The sequence below is a fragment of the Gymnodraco acuticeps genome, unplaced genomic scaffold, assembly GCF_902827175.1.
Source record: "Gymnodraco acuticeps unplaced genomic scaffold, fGymAcu1.1, whole genome shotgun sequence".
Lineage (NCBI taxonomy): Eukaryota > Metazoa > Chordata > Actinopteri > Perciformes > Bathydraconidae > Gymnodraco > Gymnodraco acuticeps.
Window position 1 is genome coordinate 467621 of NW_022990943.1, and position 14023 is coordinate 481643.

The 14023-nt window shown below is 42.1% G+C and overlaps 1 protein-coding gene across 1 annotated transcript in view; it reads left to right on the top strand.

Moving 5' to 3' along the window:
- Positions 1–382: 382 nt before the first annotated feature.
- Positions 383–14023, top strand: part of LOC117558509 (synaptotagmin-14-like) — a 90967-nt gene continuing 77326 nt past the window's right edge. The window contains 1 exon segment of the mRNA XM_034234753.1: positions 383–412. Coding sequence (XP_034090644.1) covers positions 400–412 — 13 coding nt within the window. The 5' untranslated portion in view covers positions 383–399.

The following is a 14023-nucleotide window of genomic DNA, read 5'->3' on the forward strand; positions in this document are numbered from 1 at the left end:
ACATACATTTTATATTTAGTAAGCACATTTCCATCATTGAGTTTCATTAGAATCTCTCTGTTGAATTAGCTATTAGCTCGAAGCTATTTGCACTGTATGTAGCTGGACAACATTTACTTTTGGGTTGGCTTAACTATATTATTAAACTGCATGAGTTGATCATTTATCCCACCATATAATAGTCATTTGCTATGACAATCTGTTAACGAGTGATACAAAACCTGTACTCTGTTTTGCAGCGTATTTTTTATTAGCTAAAATGTATGAATCATATTTGTACCGTTTTCTCCTCGGTGTCTCGTGGACCGTACCACAGTACGAACCCCCCTCCTTCCGCTGTGTAGTGGACCGCTCCCCCTTCTTCACCGCCCGCTCTGGTGGAAGCCCAAACAGAACATCATGGCGATGGATGGTAAGTAGGCCAATAACCGCTCTCCTTTCTTCCTAATTAACTTCAGCTGGAACTAACACACGCAAAAGCTGAATCCTTAAAACCAAACATGATTCCAGTAGAACAGTGCTTGTTGTAGCTGGAAGCAGGGAAAGTTGTTATATTTATGTTACGCGGTTATTTCCCTGTGCTGTGTGCGAGAGTAGAATCTTGAACGTTAGTGCTGAAGGGAAAGCTCCGGTGTTTCAACTGCACACCGTTCAGTTCAACAGAAACGCTGTTATATTATATATTTGCTGGTTGTATTTATACTCTTAATTAACAAAACTCTGGCTGTCATTTGTATTTTTTTACCGAAGTCTGCTGTTCGTTATTAAGCTTTGCTGCATGCTGGTACTTTACAACTTGGGTAAAAGAGAGAACACCTCATACTAATGGGGTTTGAGGTAGGCTATCAATAGCCTATTAGCATATCAGGTGTTAGCCCAGGATAGCATGCTTTGGAAAGCTCTCGTTCAGATTTTGAATATGAAAAATCTGCTGTTTAATAGAGCATTTCCTGTCTGTATCATCCTCTCTTTTTTGGGCAGCACAGTTAACAGTTTTTACAGATATTACACCTTTCTACTCTGCTTATATGACTTTGCAGGTTGAAAGCAGCTTTGTGTGTATTTAATCAGTTTAAATATCATAATGCTCTCCTCTGAGGGATACCGTTTTTAAATGTCACTGGAAAGAGGACATCACAGCTCAATGACCTGGTTTATAATGATAGAGAGTGGGAGTAAAACATTTGTTATTTCAGAATATAGATACAAAGCTGTGTTTCGGGATAGATCATCTACTTATTGAGATTATATAAAGCGAATCTTTGTTAATTAAGTATAAAGTAAACACATATATCCGAGAATCTCTTTGTGATTATACGATTGGACATGATTAAACTTCACTAGTTTTTTTTTAACTAAAATGAGGCTTCACGGTAAAAGCTGAACAAGTTTAACAGGTGACTTTTAAGCCTTCATATCTTTTTTAATTCTATTTGGCAGTGAAGCGGTGACAAGAGAATAGAGGACAGAGAGACATGTAAAATACAATTACAACGTTTTCTTATAGAATACAACTCTCCTATCTCCATGCTTTAATGTTCAGAAAGCCCTTTATTGTTCTCACTTTTCACCCTCTGTCTGAAACCAGAGCCCAGTCTGCTCTGATTGGTTAGCTGGCCGGCTCTGTTATGATTGGTCAACCGCTTAGGCTAAGTGTTGGGACATCTCTATCACTACAATGTGTTGGAGCGCTAGCCAATAGAACCACACGTGTTCCATAGTGATGTCATTCTTCTGTTATAGAAGTAATCAAAGGGTTCCAGTCAATGCATTTCTTTTTTTGATGTATCAGTCTTTTGGGCCAGTTGAACCTTTTTTAGGTCAGAGGGGTTCGAGACAGAGGGGATGACATCAAAGAGTCCACATGCTCAAGTTGAACCTGCATCCACCGCAGCAGGGACTCAAGTGAGCTATTTACAAGCTTTCTTCGCTGACATTTTGACCTTTTACTATTCAAGAGAGTCCTTGTGAATCTTTTCAATTTTTATTTGAGCTATTTTTGGCTATTTTATCCCATAATTGAGTGTTTTTCCCTGCATGTTATGGAAGAGGCCATATCAAAAGCTGAACAGAAGCATCTCGTATATTCCCAATATTAGCTGCTCTTTACCTCTGCATTACTAAATGTCAGCATGCCTCACCTCCAGCAGGGTCGAGAGTGAGGGGCCGCTGGGGCTCAGCAGGTGGTAGAAAGTGGGTGGTGGGATCCACAGTCCCTGCAGTCAACCAGATGATGTGTGTTTGAGCTAACGATGCTTAACGACACATTGCTCCTGATGGACAACGGTGTGTGTGAGTGATATCATGTCAAAAGTATGAAACGAGTCATAGTGTAATATGTCGGAAATATCGTACAGAAAGTCAAAGTATAGCTTTTAGAAAAGTCATATAGCATGTTTACATTCTTTTGAAGAAATCATAGTATACAGTATTGTCAACAAATCTGAAGAAAGTCTCAGTTTATTATGTCGAAATTGAAAATATCATGTAAAAAGTCATGGTATAGATTGTGAATGTGTGTGAATGGGTTAACGCCGACTTGTAAAGTGCTTTGAAGGCTCGCAAAGACTGAAGAAGAGCTCTATAAATGCAGTCCAGTAACAGTCATCATAGCTCCTGCTCATCAGGTGAGATGCTGGTTCTCCCCTGCCCACTTCCCTCTGTGCTCGTCAGCAAAGTGCTACTTCCTTAAGGCCATCGTTATGTCAGCAATATTTCACCAGAGCTCGCTGTGTGCTGAGATTTACAGTGCAGCTGTTGTGAGGCTGTTTCTGTCTATACTGGTAATGTTAGGCTGGGTGAACGTCATGACGTGACACGAAGCAGGAGCCCCTTTCTGCCTGACATCTTGGAGAGAAGGATGAATTCAGTGTTGTGATGTCTTTTTTGTGGAGTTATTATGTTGTTGAAAAGGGCTTTTATCTACAGTGCAACCGTTCAGCTCATACAAAGTTGCATGAACAGTAGGGTTGTGAAAATGAATGAAAATGAGATAACCTATAACATATGGACTAGTGCAATATTCAAATCGCAGTATTTGGTAAAGGCAAAATATGTGAAAATATTTTTAAAAGTCCTTGTTTGGTACAAATCCTTGTTGAAAATCACACCATGAGCCTTTTGCTGTATTTCTCAATGATTATTTGAATGGTGTTTTTAAAAATATTGCAATCATAATACCAGTCAAAGTAATCACAATTATTTGTTTCTAAATGTTGCTGCTTATATAATTATAAGTAGCGCTTTCAAGCTAAAATCAATAAATAATAATGTGAAATGCTATTTTTAGCATTGCATTACATTTAAATGATTTCTCTTACATGTTACAACCTCTTTCCTCCTGCAGTAGATTTAGCCTCCAGTGCGACACATGTATGCTTCCATAGCCTCAAGGCTCATGTTGAAACAGCTTTTATTCTATTCCATTTTACAATTCAATTTAGTCATCTCCTAAACACAACTACGGTGTGGTTAGTAATTAATGAAAAACTATGGTCACAAGTTCCTCAACAAAGCAATTACAGGACATACACATTTCAAAAACAACAACAATAGAAATAGTGCAAGTTCAGGTGTAAAGTAGTCTTGTTGGCTGCGGGATCAAATCGTCTCAGACGGCAGCAGAGAGGCTTTAGTAGAGTATTAACTGACATTCAGTCGTGTGATCGCGTAGGTTTATTTTCCTAATGCGGGTTGTGTTTTGGTTCTGAAGCATCGTCCTAAAACGATCAGCGTGTCTTAAATACTGAATCAATGAGAACTCCTAAACCTTCATCATTGGATTACACAGCAGGGTCTCTGTGAAAAGATCAATGAGGGACTTCATTAAGCTAGAGTACATGAATGCTTCTGCTGTTAAAAAGGCTCATGAACCATGGAAATATGAAAAAGTACAGTTTGTAGCAAATATACAAATATTAATTGGATAATATGTAGAAAATATCATGAAAAAGTCAAAGTATAGTATGTAGAAAATGTCTTGAAAAAATTCAAAGTAAAGTGTCTTAAAATGTTGGAAAAAAGTCATCGTAAAGTATGTCAAATATACAAAAAGTTGAAAATATAATAAAAAAAACATGCCATGGCAACAAATGCCATGAAAAAGTCTGAATATAGTATGTTGAAAAATGTAAAAAAAGTAATATTTTGTATGCAGAAAATGTCGAAAAATGGTCAGAATGTGGGAAACATGAGGTAAAAGCACTGTATCTGTAAGTACTGCGATGGAAAATACAACAAAGAAAAACAAGCTAATTTGTTTCAGAAGATGGAGGATACTCTGTTCACATGAGCTGTGATAGGAAACGTGTTGAAATAACAGCAAAGGAGAAGGTCGAAGCCCATGTCCTTTATCCTCCGGTGCCTCTGCTAGAGCTAAATCCAACACTAAATATATATATATATAATAATAATAATAATAAATTGTATTTCTATAGCGCTTCTCTTGAACCCAAAGACGCTTTACATTTGGGAGGGAGGGTAGACAAACAAAACCAAAAAGAAACAAAGAAACAAAACAAAACAGAAAAGCAGTCAGGAGGGAGTTGGTTGAGAGGGGGAGGGGCTTATGGATACAGAGTTGAAGAGGTGGGTTTTGAGGCGGGACTGGAACAGGGTGAGGGACTCAGACTCACGGAGGTCTTGGGGGAGGGAGTTCCAGAGCTTCGGGGCTGCCACAGAGAAGGCTCTGTCCCCGAAGCTCCGGAGTTTGGCCTTGGGGATGGAAAGCAAACCGGCTGAGGTGGATCTGAGGGACCGGGGGGGTCGGTAGAGGATGAGGAGGTCAGTGAGGTAGGGGGGGGGGGGGGGGCAGATGGTGGAGGGCTTTGAAAGTGAGGACCAGGAGTTTGTAATGGATGCCAGTGGAGTTCTTTGAGGACCGGGGTGATATGATGCCATGATTTGGTGTGGGTGATATATATATAGACCCTAACCCATATGTTGATTAGCCAGTACACCATTTTTTCAAAACATTAAGACCATGATTTGCATCCACCCTGTCAGATGATTCAGCTCCTCTCTGGCTGGCTGTTTGTTTTGTGCAGCGAGGAACAGGATATGAGGCGATGATTGCCAATATGTCTTCAGAGCATTTGAGCTAATGTGAGCTATGATGCATTGTAACTGGAATAGAGCAATACATTACTTTCAGAGGGTTCCTGTTGGGGGCTGCAAATCAAAGCAGAGGGTTTCAGAGGCACACAAAAGGAAAGTTTGCCTCTTCAGTGACAGTCTTGATTATGTATAAAGCTGCTCTAATCGATACAAGTATATACTACGAATACAATAATGATGTATTTTGTAAAGGTGGATGCTAACAGCCGGCATGTTGCTGTATGATTCGTCAGTGTCAACACATGGTTTCCAGCGATTAGCAGCAGTTGTTAACATTCAACACACAATACAAATGAATTCTAATGCTTTGTGTCTGCACAATACATAACAGGTGATTGTTTGTCCCAGCCTATGAAAAGTATTCTATAGACTTAATACAACATCCAAACCATGATATGTTTTCATTGATCATATGAATAATGTTGAACGATGGTCAGGGTCCCTCCATGGTGAATCATATCACAATTTCAACATCAATCAAAAATAATCACAGTGACTTATTTTTTCCAAATCTCGCAGCCCTACCCGAAATGATCAAAAAACACAGCTTTTAAGATTAAAGGAAGAGTCAGTGAACATTGTGGACTCGTCACAAAAACAAATAGCCCCCAGGTCAGAGCCGTTTCAGAATGTGCCAGGCTTACCATCTGTCTGGCCCCCTCTGCAGTTCTTTACATGCATCCACTGACAGTAATGGCGCGTTTCCACTGCAGGCCTCGCTCGGTTTGGTTAGGCCTTATTAGGCCCGGCTCACTTTAATGCTGCGCTTCCATTACAGTTTAGGAACTGGGGTAGTTACTATAGTAACGCAGTGTAGGCGGAGCAGTGACGTCATCTTCAATGAGAGCCCCAGAAAAACAACACAGCCGTTAGCTCTTAGCCCTCAGAGCTCACAGCTCTTCATATCTGTTCAGAAACTAGACAAAAGTTAAACAAGTACAAACCACAGACTGCCTGTGTCATGGCGAATACAGTCGCTGGTTTATTTATGTCTGTATAGGCCGTTGTTGTGAGTGTGGACGGTCGGAGCATATATAACGTTAGCTTAGCCAAGCTCCATTTAGAAAACACGCATTTTAAAAGGGTTTTTCGCCTGCAGACTTGTCAAAGCATTAATTCATGGTTTTTACTAACCGGTATCAGTATGTTGTTACTTCGGCATCATTTTGAAACGTGTTTTACAATTAAATCACGGTCAAATATGTTCATCTTGTTGTAGTTGTAGCCCCCTTGCCAGCGATTCTCTCTAGTTTAGCATACTCAGCCCGACTCAGCCTGGTGTTCCTGGCCCTAGAACCACGATTTTATGGGGCCAGAAAAACTGTAAATTAGGACCCGCTAGCCGGTACTAGGCCAAGTGGAAACGCAACCAAAAACGGGCCCCGCACGGCTCGGGCACGCTTAGAGCGAGCTACCCGCTGCAGTGGAAACGCGCCATAACAGTGTTGTGTGGCATCAGTCAGAGCCCTCTGTCTGTTTTGCAAACATGGGGCTCTATAATGTGATTCTTCATTTGCCAAAAATGTGATTGATAGAAATCAGAGACTCCCCCTTTAATGAGGCGATCGTTTATTTATTCTAAGGTATTTGGATATACTGTGGATAAGAGGTCAGCAGCTTTGATCCACTCTAAGAGACTTTGTGCAGTTTGAGACCTTTCTCTTGAACTGACTGTTTGCTAATGTTCTTAATCAAACTATAACAGCTTTGATCTGTTAATGGAATGGATTATTTCCAACAACAGTATTGCTGTATGTGTGATGTTTCTGTCCCCTCAGGGCTTGTTGTCTGGTTGAAACAAAGCCAGGGTTGGTTGCTGTTAGTGTGCAGTTGACTTATGGGCTTAGTGCTGCACGATAACGCCTGCATTGACAGCTGACGGCAGGAGAGAGGAGAGCAGACTTAAAGTATGACAGCAGCACTGTTATGGAGATTGGGGCAAATGGAGTTGGTTCCCAAAAAGAGTGACGACCATATGCAGTTGCTGATTAAAAGCTGAGACAGCGCATATTGAGTCTTCTCACTTTTGCATAAAAAAACGTACATTTACGTGAATTGCGACATTGGCTTGTTTTTCATTTGGAACCAACAGATTTGATCTATTTAAAAACAATGCATGTTCCTTTTGGGTTTTCTCTACTTCTGTATTGTTTTCTGCAGTCTCAAGCTATTATTCCTTCTTCAGGGTTTAATTCATGAATTATCCTGGTTCCATTGTCTGTTCCAAAAATAATCTGCACTACTTTAAGTGTGTTTCCATTGCCCGAGGCTACGGAGAGGGCTGATAGTATGGAGCAGTAGATGTGACTCTACACACGTATCCTACATGTCTGCAACTGTTTAAACTATAAGGAAGCTGTTTATTATCACAGCTGAAGTGTAGTTTTGATTTTTATAATTTTTTTAATTTAGCCTTTATTTATACAGGTGTAAAATCTCATTGAGACTCAAGGTCTCATTTTCAAGAGAGACCTGTTCAGTGGTAACACCACCACACAAAGTTACAGAGAGACAGGACACTAAACACAGAGGCAACACTCAAATACAACATCGTAAAAAAAGTAGTAATTGAAATCCATATACAGTCAGATATAGCAGGTGCAAACACCCACAGATGATTTCTCCAGCTTTTTAAAAAATGAGTTTAAAATCCGTGATGGGTATCAAAGTGGTCAGCTTAAGTTCCTGCTGAAGTGTGTTCCAGGTCGAGGGGGCAGAGTACGATATGGCTTTTTTCCCAAGCACCGTGCGCACTGAGGGGACGGACAGAGTGATGTCATTTTGAGATGGTAGTCTATAGCTGTACTGTTTGTGTGATACGTAAGTGGATATGTAGAGGGGCAGCAGTCCAAGCATAGCGGTATAGATGAGTTTGTACCAGTGCAGAGATCTGCGCATTGATAATGATGTCCAGTTGACTAAAGTGTACAGCGTGCAATGGTGTGCGAGGGGTTTACAGTTGGTTATGAACCTCAGAGCCCCATGGTAAACAGCGTCCAGCAGATGAAGGGAGTGAGCTGAGGCGTTCATGTACACAACATCCCCGTAGTCCAAGAGCGGCAACAATGTGGCAGCTACAAGCCGTTTCCTCGCACTTGTGGAGAAACAGGCCTTATTTCTAAAAAAGAATCCCAGCTTTAATTTCAATTTCCTTAAGAGATTGTCAATATGTGGTTTGAAGCAGAGGTTTTCTTTTCATCTATAGTGATGCCTAAGTATCTGTAGGTGTTAACAGCTTCAATGGGGTTATGCTGTGCAGACATGATGCAGGGAAGAACAGTTGGTCACCTTTTCTTATTGGAAAACAACATGACTTTTGAATCTGAATTGAACACCAACCTGAGGTGGAACAGATGTGACTGAAAAGTGTCAAAAGCAGACTGCAGACGTGTTGCAAGGGCAACAGTGCATTTGCATTAGTTAAGCTTCCTAATCGGTGACGTGCTGTATCCTCCATTTGCTAAGTGGCTTAGCTGGAGCTTATTCTCAAGTGGCTCCTTTCACTATGACAACACACAGCTAATGCACTCTCAATGCAGAGTGTTCTCCATGTAAAGGACATCTCTCAGAAATTCATTCTTACTGTGAGGATATCAAGTCAACTAAGGTCATCGTCTGTCTGGTCAATTGATGACGATGAAGACAACTGCACATTAGGCTCTCTCAGACCCCGGCCACACGAGGACGAAAACGGCTAAACGCATAGGATTAACGCAAACAAGCTTCCGTCCACACGCAATAGTTATCCGGATAGTGTCTGTCCACACGAGACAGCTCCGTTTAGCTCCAACCGCTGGAGAAGCTGCAGTACATATGCAGGAGCCTGTACGTGGCGCTGTATCTTCCTCCACAAAAGCAGCGAAGAAGCATGGTTGTCATGGTTGCCCTTCTGTTTATTCTCCGCGGTGGGGGCCGAGGGAACCGGGCAGAGTTTTTCGCCAGTCAACGTGTATTAAAGTTTAAACCTTCCGACAAAATTATAAAAGTGCCGGTCAAAGGTCTTCTTTGTTATTTATTGAGCTTTAAAACAAATGAATAATGACTCTATATAATATAATAATAAAAATACACGGAGCCTCTCTTTTTCCTCCCTCTCTTCGGACAGCGCCAGTGTCTGTCTCATGCAGCAGCTGATCCAGTAATGAGTGACCCGGCCGACAGTAAAAATAAACATATTTATAACTAGGTAGTTTGAGAGGTGTCTCCGTCCTGTCAGATTAGACTTCAGTCGCGTTTATGTCCATATCGAGAGAAAGATAAATAATCTGAATTCAGTTTGCAGTTTACTTTGACGTGGGGGTGAGCAGCAGAGGTGGGGAGAGGCGGGGCTATTGCACAATCATTATCAGAAAATGATCGCTGATACTGCAGTACATATCCACAAAAGCAGCGAGTAAGATCCCCCCCGGATGTGTAAGTATGCTGTAGATGTTGCACAAAGAACTGTAGCATGGTCAGTAGCGTCTGGAGCACGATAGCAACTCTGCGATCCGCCATTGTTGTTGTTGTTGGTGGCGAAACACATCAGCAATGGCGCGGGGTACGCGGAGGTGAGCAGAAGAGGTGGGGAGAGGCGGGGCTATTGCGCAATCATTATCAGAAAATGATCGTATCGGGCGTACACACGGAGCTGTTTGACGCCCCAGAGCGTTGCGTATGCCGTTCTATCCACCTTGGGACCCGTTATCGTTTCCTCAGTCGTTTAGTGCCGTATGCGGTCGTCCTCGTGTGGCCGAATGGTCTATATGACACTAAACAGTAACGCAAACGGCCATTTTTGTCCTCGTGTGGCTGCAGCCTCAGTTTCACAAGTCCAGTCCATTATAAAACACTTTCTGCTTTTTGTTAATAATCTTAGAAATTCTTAAATAACTTTTGAATAATAACAATAAATTGATGTGCTTCTATTCATGCCACAACGTTTATTGAAATGGCAAGAAAAGACACAGAGGGACATCATTTTTCACATTTTGTATACCAAATAAAACTCAGCAATTAACTCCTAAGTTAATGACACAAACATAGGTTTGTTTAAAAGCCCAATGCTTTTCTTTCAAATTGTCTCTGAACAAACTGTACATTACTGTGCAGGGAAAGTCAGCAAGTATAATGTAATACATCTACAGTAAGACACCCTCATGTTTCATCTTTGATACATTAAATGATCGATGAATGCTGTACTTTGAAGTTGGATGACATTCTCAACAGACTCATATCATTATTAAAACATTTTGGAGAAAATCCAAACCTTTCCTGCTTAGAATGACCCTGGAAATGCTAATAAGACATTTTTTTTACTGTTAATTATTTTGTATAAAATGAAAGATTTGCTGGAAAATTCAATGCAATCCTGTTAGGATGACACTGACCATACCATCTGAATTCACCTCATCTTCCTTTGATTTCTCTTTTGACCTCACTCCAAATGGAATTGAAAGTGTCAGCAGCCATGTTGGAGAAATGACTCTAATCCCTTCCTAAGAAGATGCACCTTGTTCTATAAGAGATACAACATGTATATTACAATGCATAAAGTGGTGTGTTAGTATTAATAAGACATTAATGCTGAATTGAAAGTGATTCAAGCAGATGGTGAAGTAGTGAATAGAGTGATTATTAGAGTTTGAAACTCAACGGGGTCACACCTCAAGTTTCCCCCTTGTTCCTGTCTCTCCCTGCCTGTTCTCTTCACTGACCTCTAACAGATATATCAGGGCACTTTTTTAGGTCCAACTTTCTGTACCTCTGCCTCAGTCCTTTCCTTCTCCTCAACCCAGACATGTTGGCCTCGGCAGCCTGATTACAGGAGGCAGATGGAGGAAATTCCGTAAACTAGGACAAATCCTAAAAATGCTTCCTTGCCGGCCCCAGGTGTCTGTATGAGGAAAGACTGTGAGGCCGCAGACGTCTCCTTGATTTAGCTCGCAGAAGTTAGACATGCTCCCTGGTGAAGCCAAGGGTGAGAAAGCAGAAGTCAGTAATTGCTCATATTGATCACAACAGGGGCTTCAAATGGATTCCTGTCGGACTGAAGAAGAGATCAGGTGAACCTCTCCGTGTTCTGACAAGGTTTTAAAGACATAGTACTCTCCTTATAGTCTGTTTGCCAGCTCATAGGGTGCTGTTATGAACCTGGAAATGTTGAGTACCCCATGGTTTTATGCCAGAAATGTATGGTACAGGTCACCAGCACATAGAACCTGCCGGATGCTAACTTGCATATGTTGGTCAATTTGCACAATTAGCATAATATGTATTAATAAGCCTACATTAGCATTATTGTCGGCAGTGGCTCAGTCGGTAAGGGCTTGGACTGTGAGCTGTAGGGTTGCTGGTTCAAGTCCCCGAACAGACTTAAAACATGGAGTGTGGACTGGTACTTGGAGAGGTCCCAGTTCACCTCCTGGGCCCTTCCGTGGTGCCCTTGAGCAAGGCACCAGACACATGCAGAGACCAAATCTCACTGTGTGTGTTGTGTGCATGTGTGACCATTAAAGAGGGTTTCATCCTCCGATTCAATAGGCTCGTTGAAAATAGTTTTAAAATGGCTTGGTCGAGTTGGACAGTTTGGGAGTGGTTTTGGGGGTTACCGAGGGTGCTGAATCCAGTTCTGAAAAATAATTAGGATTGATTGATTTTGGGTGGATTTCCAAGATTTAGTGGACTCTTAATCGTTTGGATTGACAGATTGCTTATTTATTTGAAAATAATTGTCCACAGTAGAGGTAACAATTTTCATTTTGTGCTCTCTATATCGAGATCGCAACACTACTCATGGTAGTCAAAATCAGGAGTACAAATATGGCCACTTTCCGATTAAAACTGCAATTTGTTATCCGAAAATGTTCAAAATTGATTTAGAATCCTCAATAACCCCCCAACCAAACGCAAACGAACAGAATACGAAATCAAAAAAGTCTTCCCTTCACACGAGACTGCTCGAAAGCGCTGGAGACGCTGTAGTACATATGCCGGGCCTGTAAGTGGCGCTGTACTTCCGCCACAAAATACACCAAAAGCAGCGAAGAAGACCCCCATGGTTGCCTGGTTGCCCTTCAGTTTATTCTCCGTGGTGGATTTAGCAACATGTAGTTCATGTAGTTCTCCATGTCCACTTGTTACTGATGGTTGTGGTAGAGGAGCTGGAGATTTTGCACTAACATCTGTAGCATGGTCAGTAGCAGTAGCAGTAGCTACTGACCATGCTACAGCAGTGAGCAGCAGAGGTGGGGAGAGGTGGGTATACTGGCCTCGCCTAAATCTCCTTCTCGGTTAACCAGCGAGATAAACACTCTCACAAAGTAAAACTCAGGACCACGAGGTGATGTTTTGAAGCTTTACTAAGCAAGCAGTGTGAAACTGAAGGAATACAGAAACAGGAGCAATTGTAAATATCAACTACATGACATAATAATTACGTATACATAGATATATATCCAAGACGGCATGAAATTAGGTCAGTGCCAAAGTACAGATGCAATGTTTAGGCTATATTGCATATACAGCAACTACAAAATGTCAGCTGGGATCAAATATCACGATAATGCACTCAAGGTAAAGATATATAATGTAGAAACATAAAAACATACAGGAAATGCCTTCTCAAGGGCTATGAATGATGGATGGCACAGGATGAACAGACGCCACCTTAGCTAGAGCACACATGATATTCTGAAATGTCTCAGGCTAACTTCCTGTCACATGGGAACTAAAAATAACTGCTTCATGCAGTACGGGAAGTCACCAGAAGGAGTCACTATAACACACAAAATAATTGGCGGAGCCAGAACACTCCCCGTCTGGTCTCTCTAAGAGACCAATACACACAACTAAACAGCTTGATCTGACGAAATAATGTAGACCAGTTCTGAAATAGGTCTTAAGAAGACCTTGGTTACTCCGTCTTGAACAACTTTCACCTCTGCTTTCCTTATCAGTCCGTCTTTGCTGGGAACAGCTTTCACTACAACTCCCATTGGCCACTCGTATCTTCTGGCTTGCTTCTCCTTCAGAAGAACGACGTCGCCTTCTTCAATGTCTCGACTTCTGTGCTGCCATTTCTGACGGGTTTGTAGGGTGCTGAGGAATTCTTTCCGCCACCTACTCCAGAATTCGTCTGCCAGACTCTGAACACGCTTCCATTGGAATTTGAAGATCTCGCCTTTACTGAAGTCGTCGTGAGGGGGCATGAATGTTGCCGTTTTCTGGGTAAGAAGCATGGACGGTGTCAGGATGTGGGGACATTCAGGGTCGGATGAAACTGGTATCAGTGGACGTGCATTGATGATGGCTGTGACCTCTGCCATTAATGTGGTTAGGACTTCGTGAGTAAGTCGTGCACACCCTGATTGTAGAAGCATTGCATCGAGTATGCGCCGTGCCACGCCGATCATGCGCTCCCACACGCCACCCATGTGTGAGGAATGCGGTGGATTGAAAATCCATGTGCACCTCTGGTCTTGTAGGTAGTCCAGTACTTTGCTTTGTCCGGGGGCATCCAGCATGAGCTCTCTACATGCTCCAACAAAGTTGGTGCCACGGTCAGAGCGCAGTTGCTTGGCAGGGCCTCTTATTGCAAAGAACCTTCTGAGTGCGTTTATGAAACTTGAGGAGCTCATCTCCTCTATGACCTCTATGTGGACTGCCCTAGTACACATGCATGTGAACAGCACTGCCCACCTTTTGCTGTTTGCTTGTCCGCCTCTTGTGCGCCTGGTAGTCACTTCCCATGGGCCGAACACGTCCAAGCTGACATAGGTGAAAGGAGGATCAGTTTGCAGTCTCTGCTGGCAGGTCTGCCATTTGCTGCTCCTCTACTTTGCCTCTGAGCTTCCGGCACGTGACACACTTTTGAATAATGCTGCTAATGCACCGTTTACCTCCAACTATCCAGAACCCGTTTGCTCTC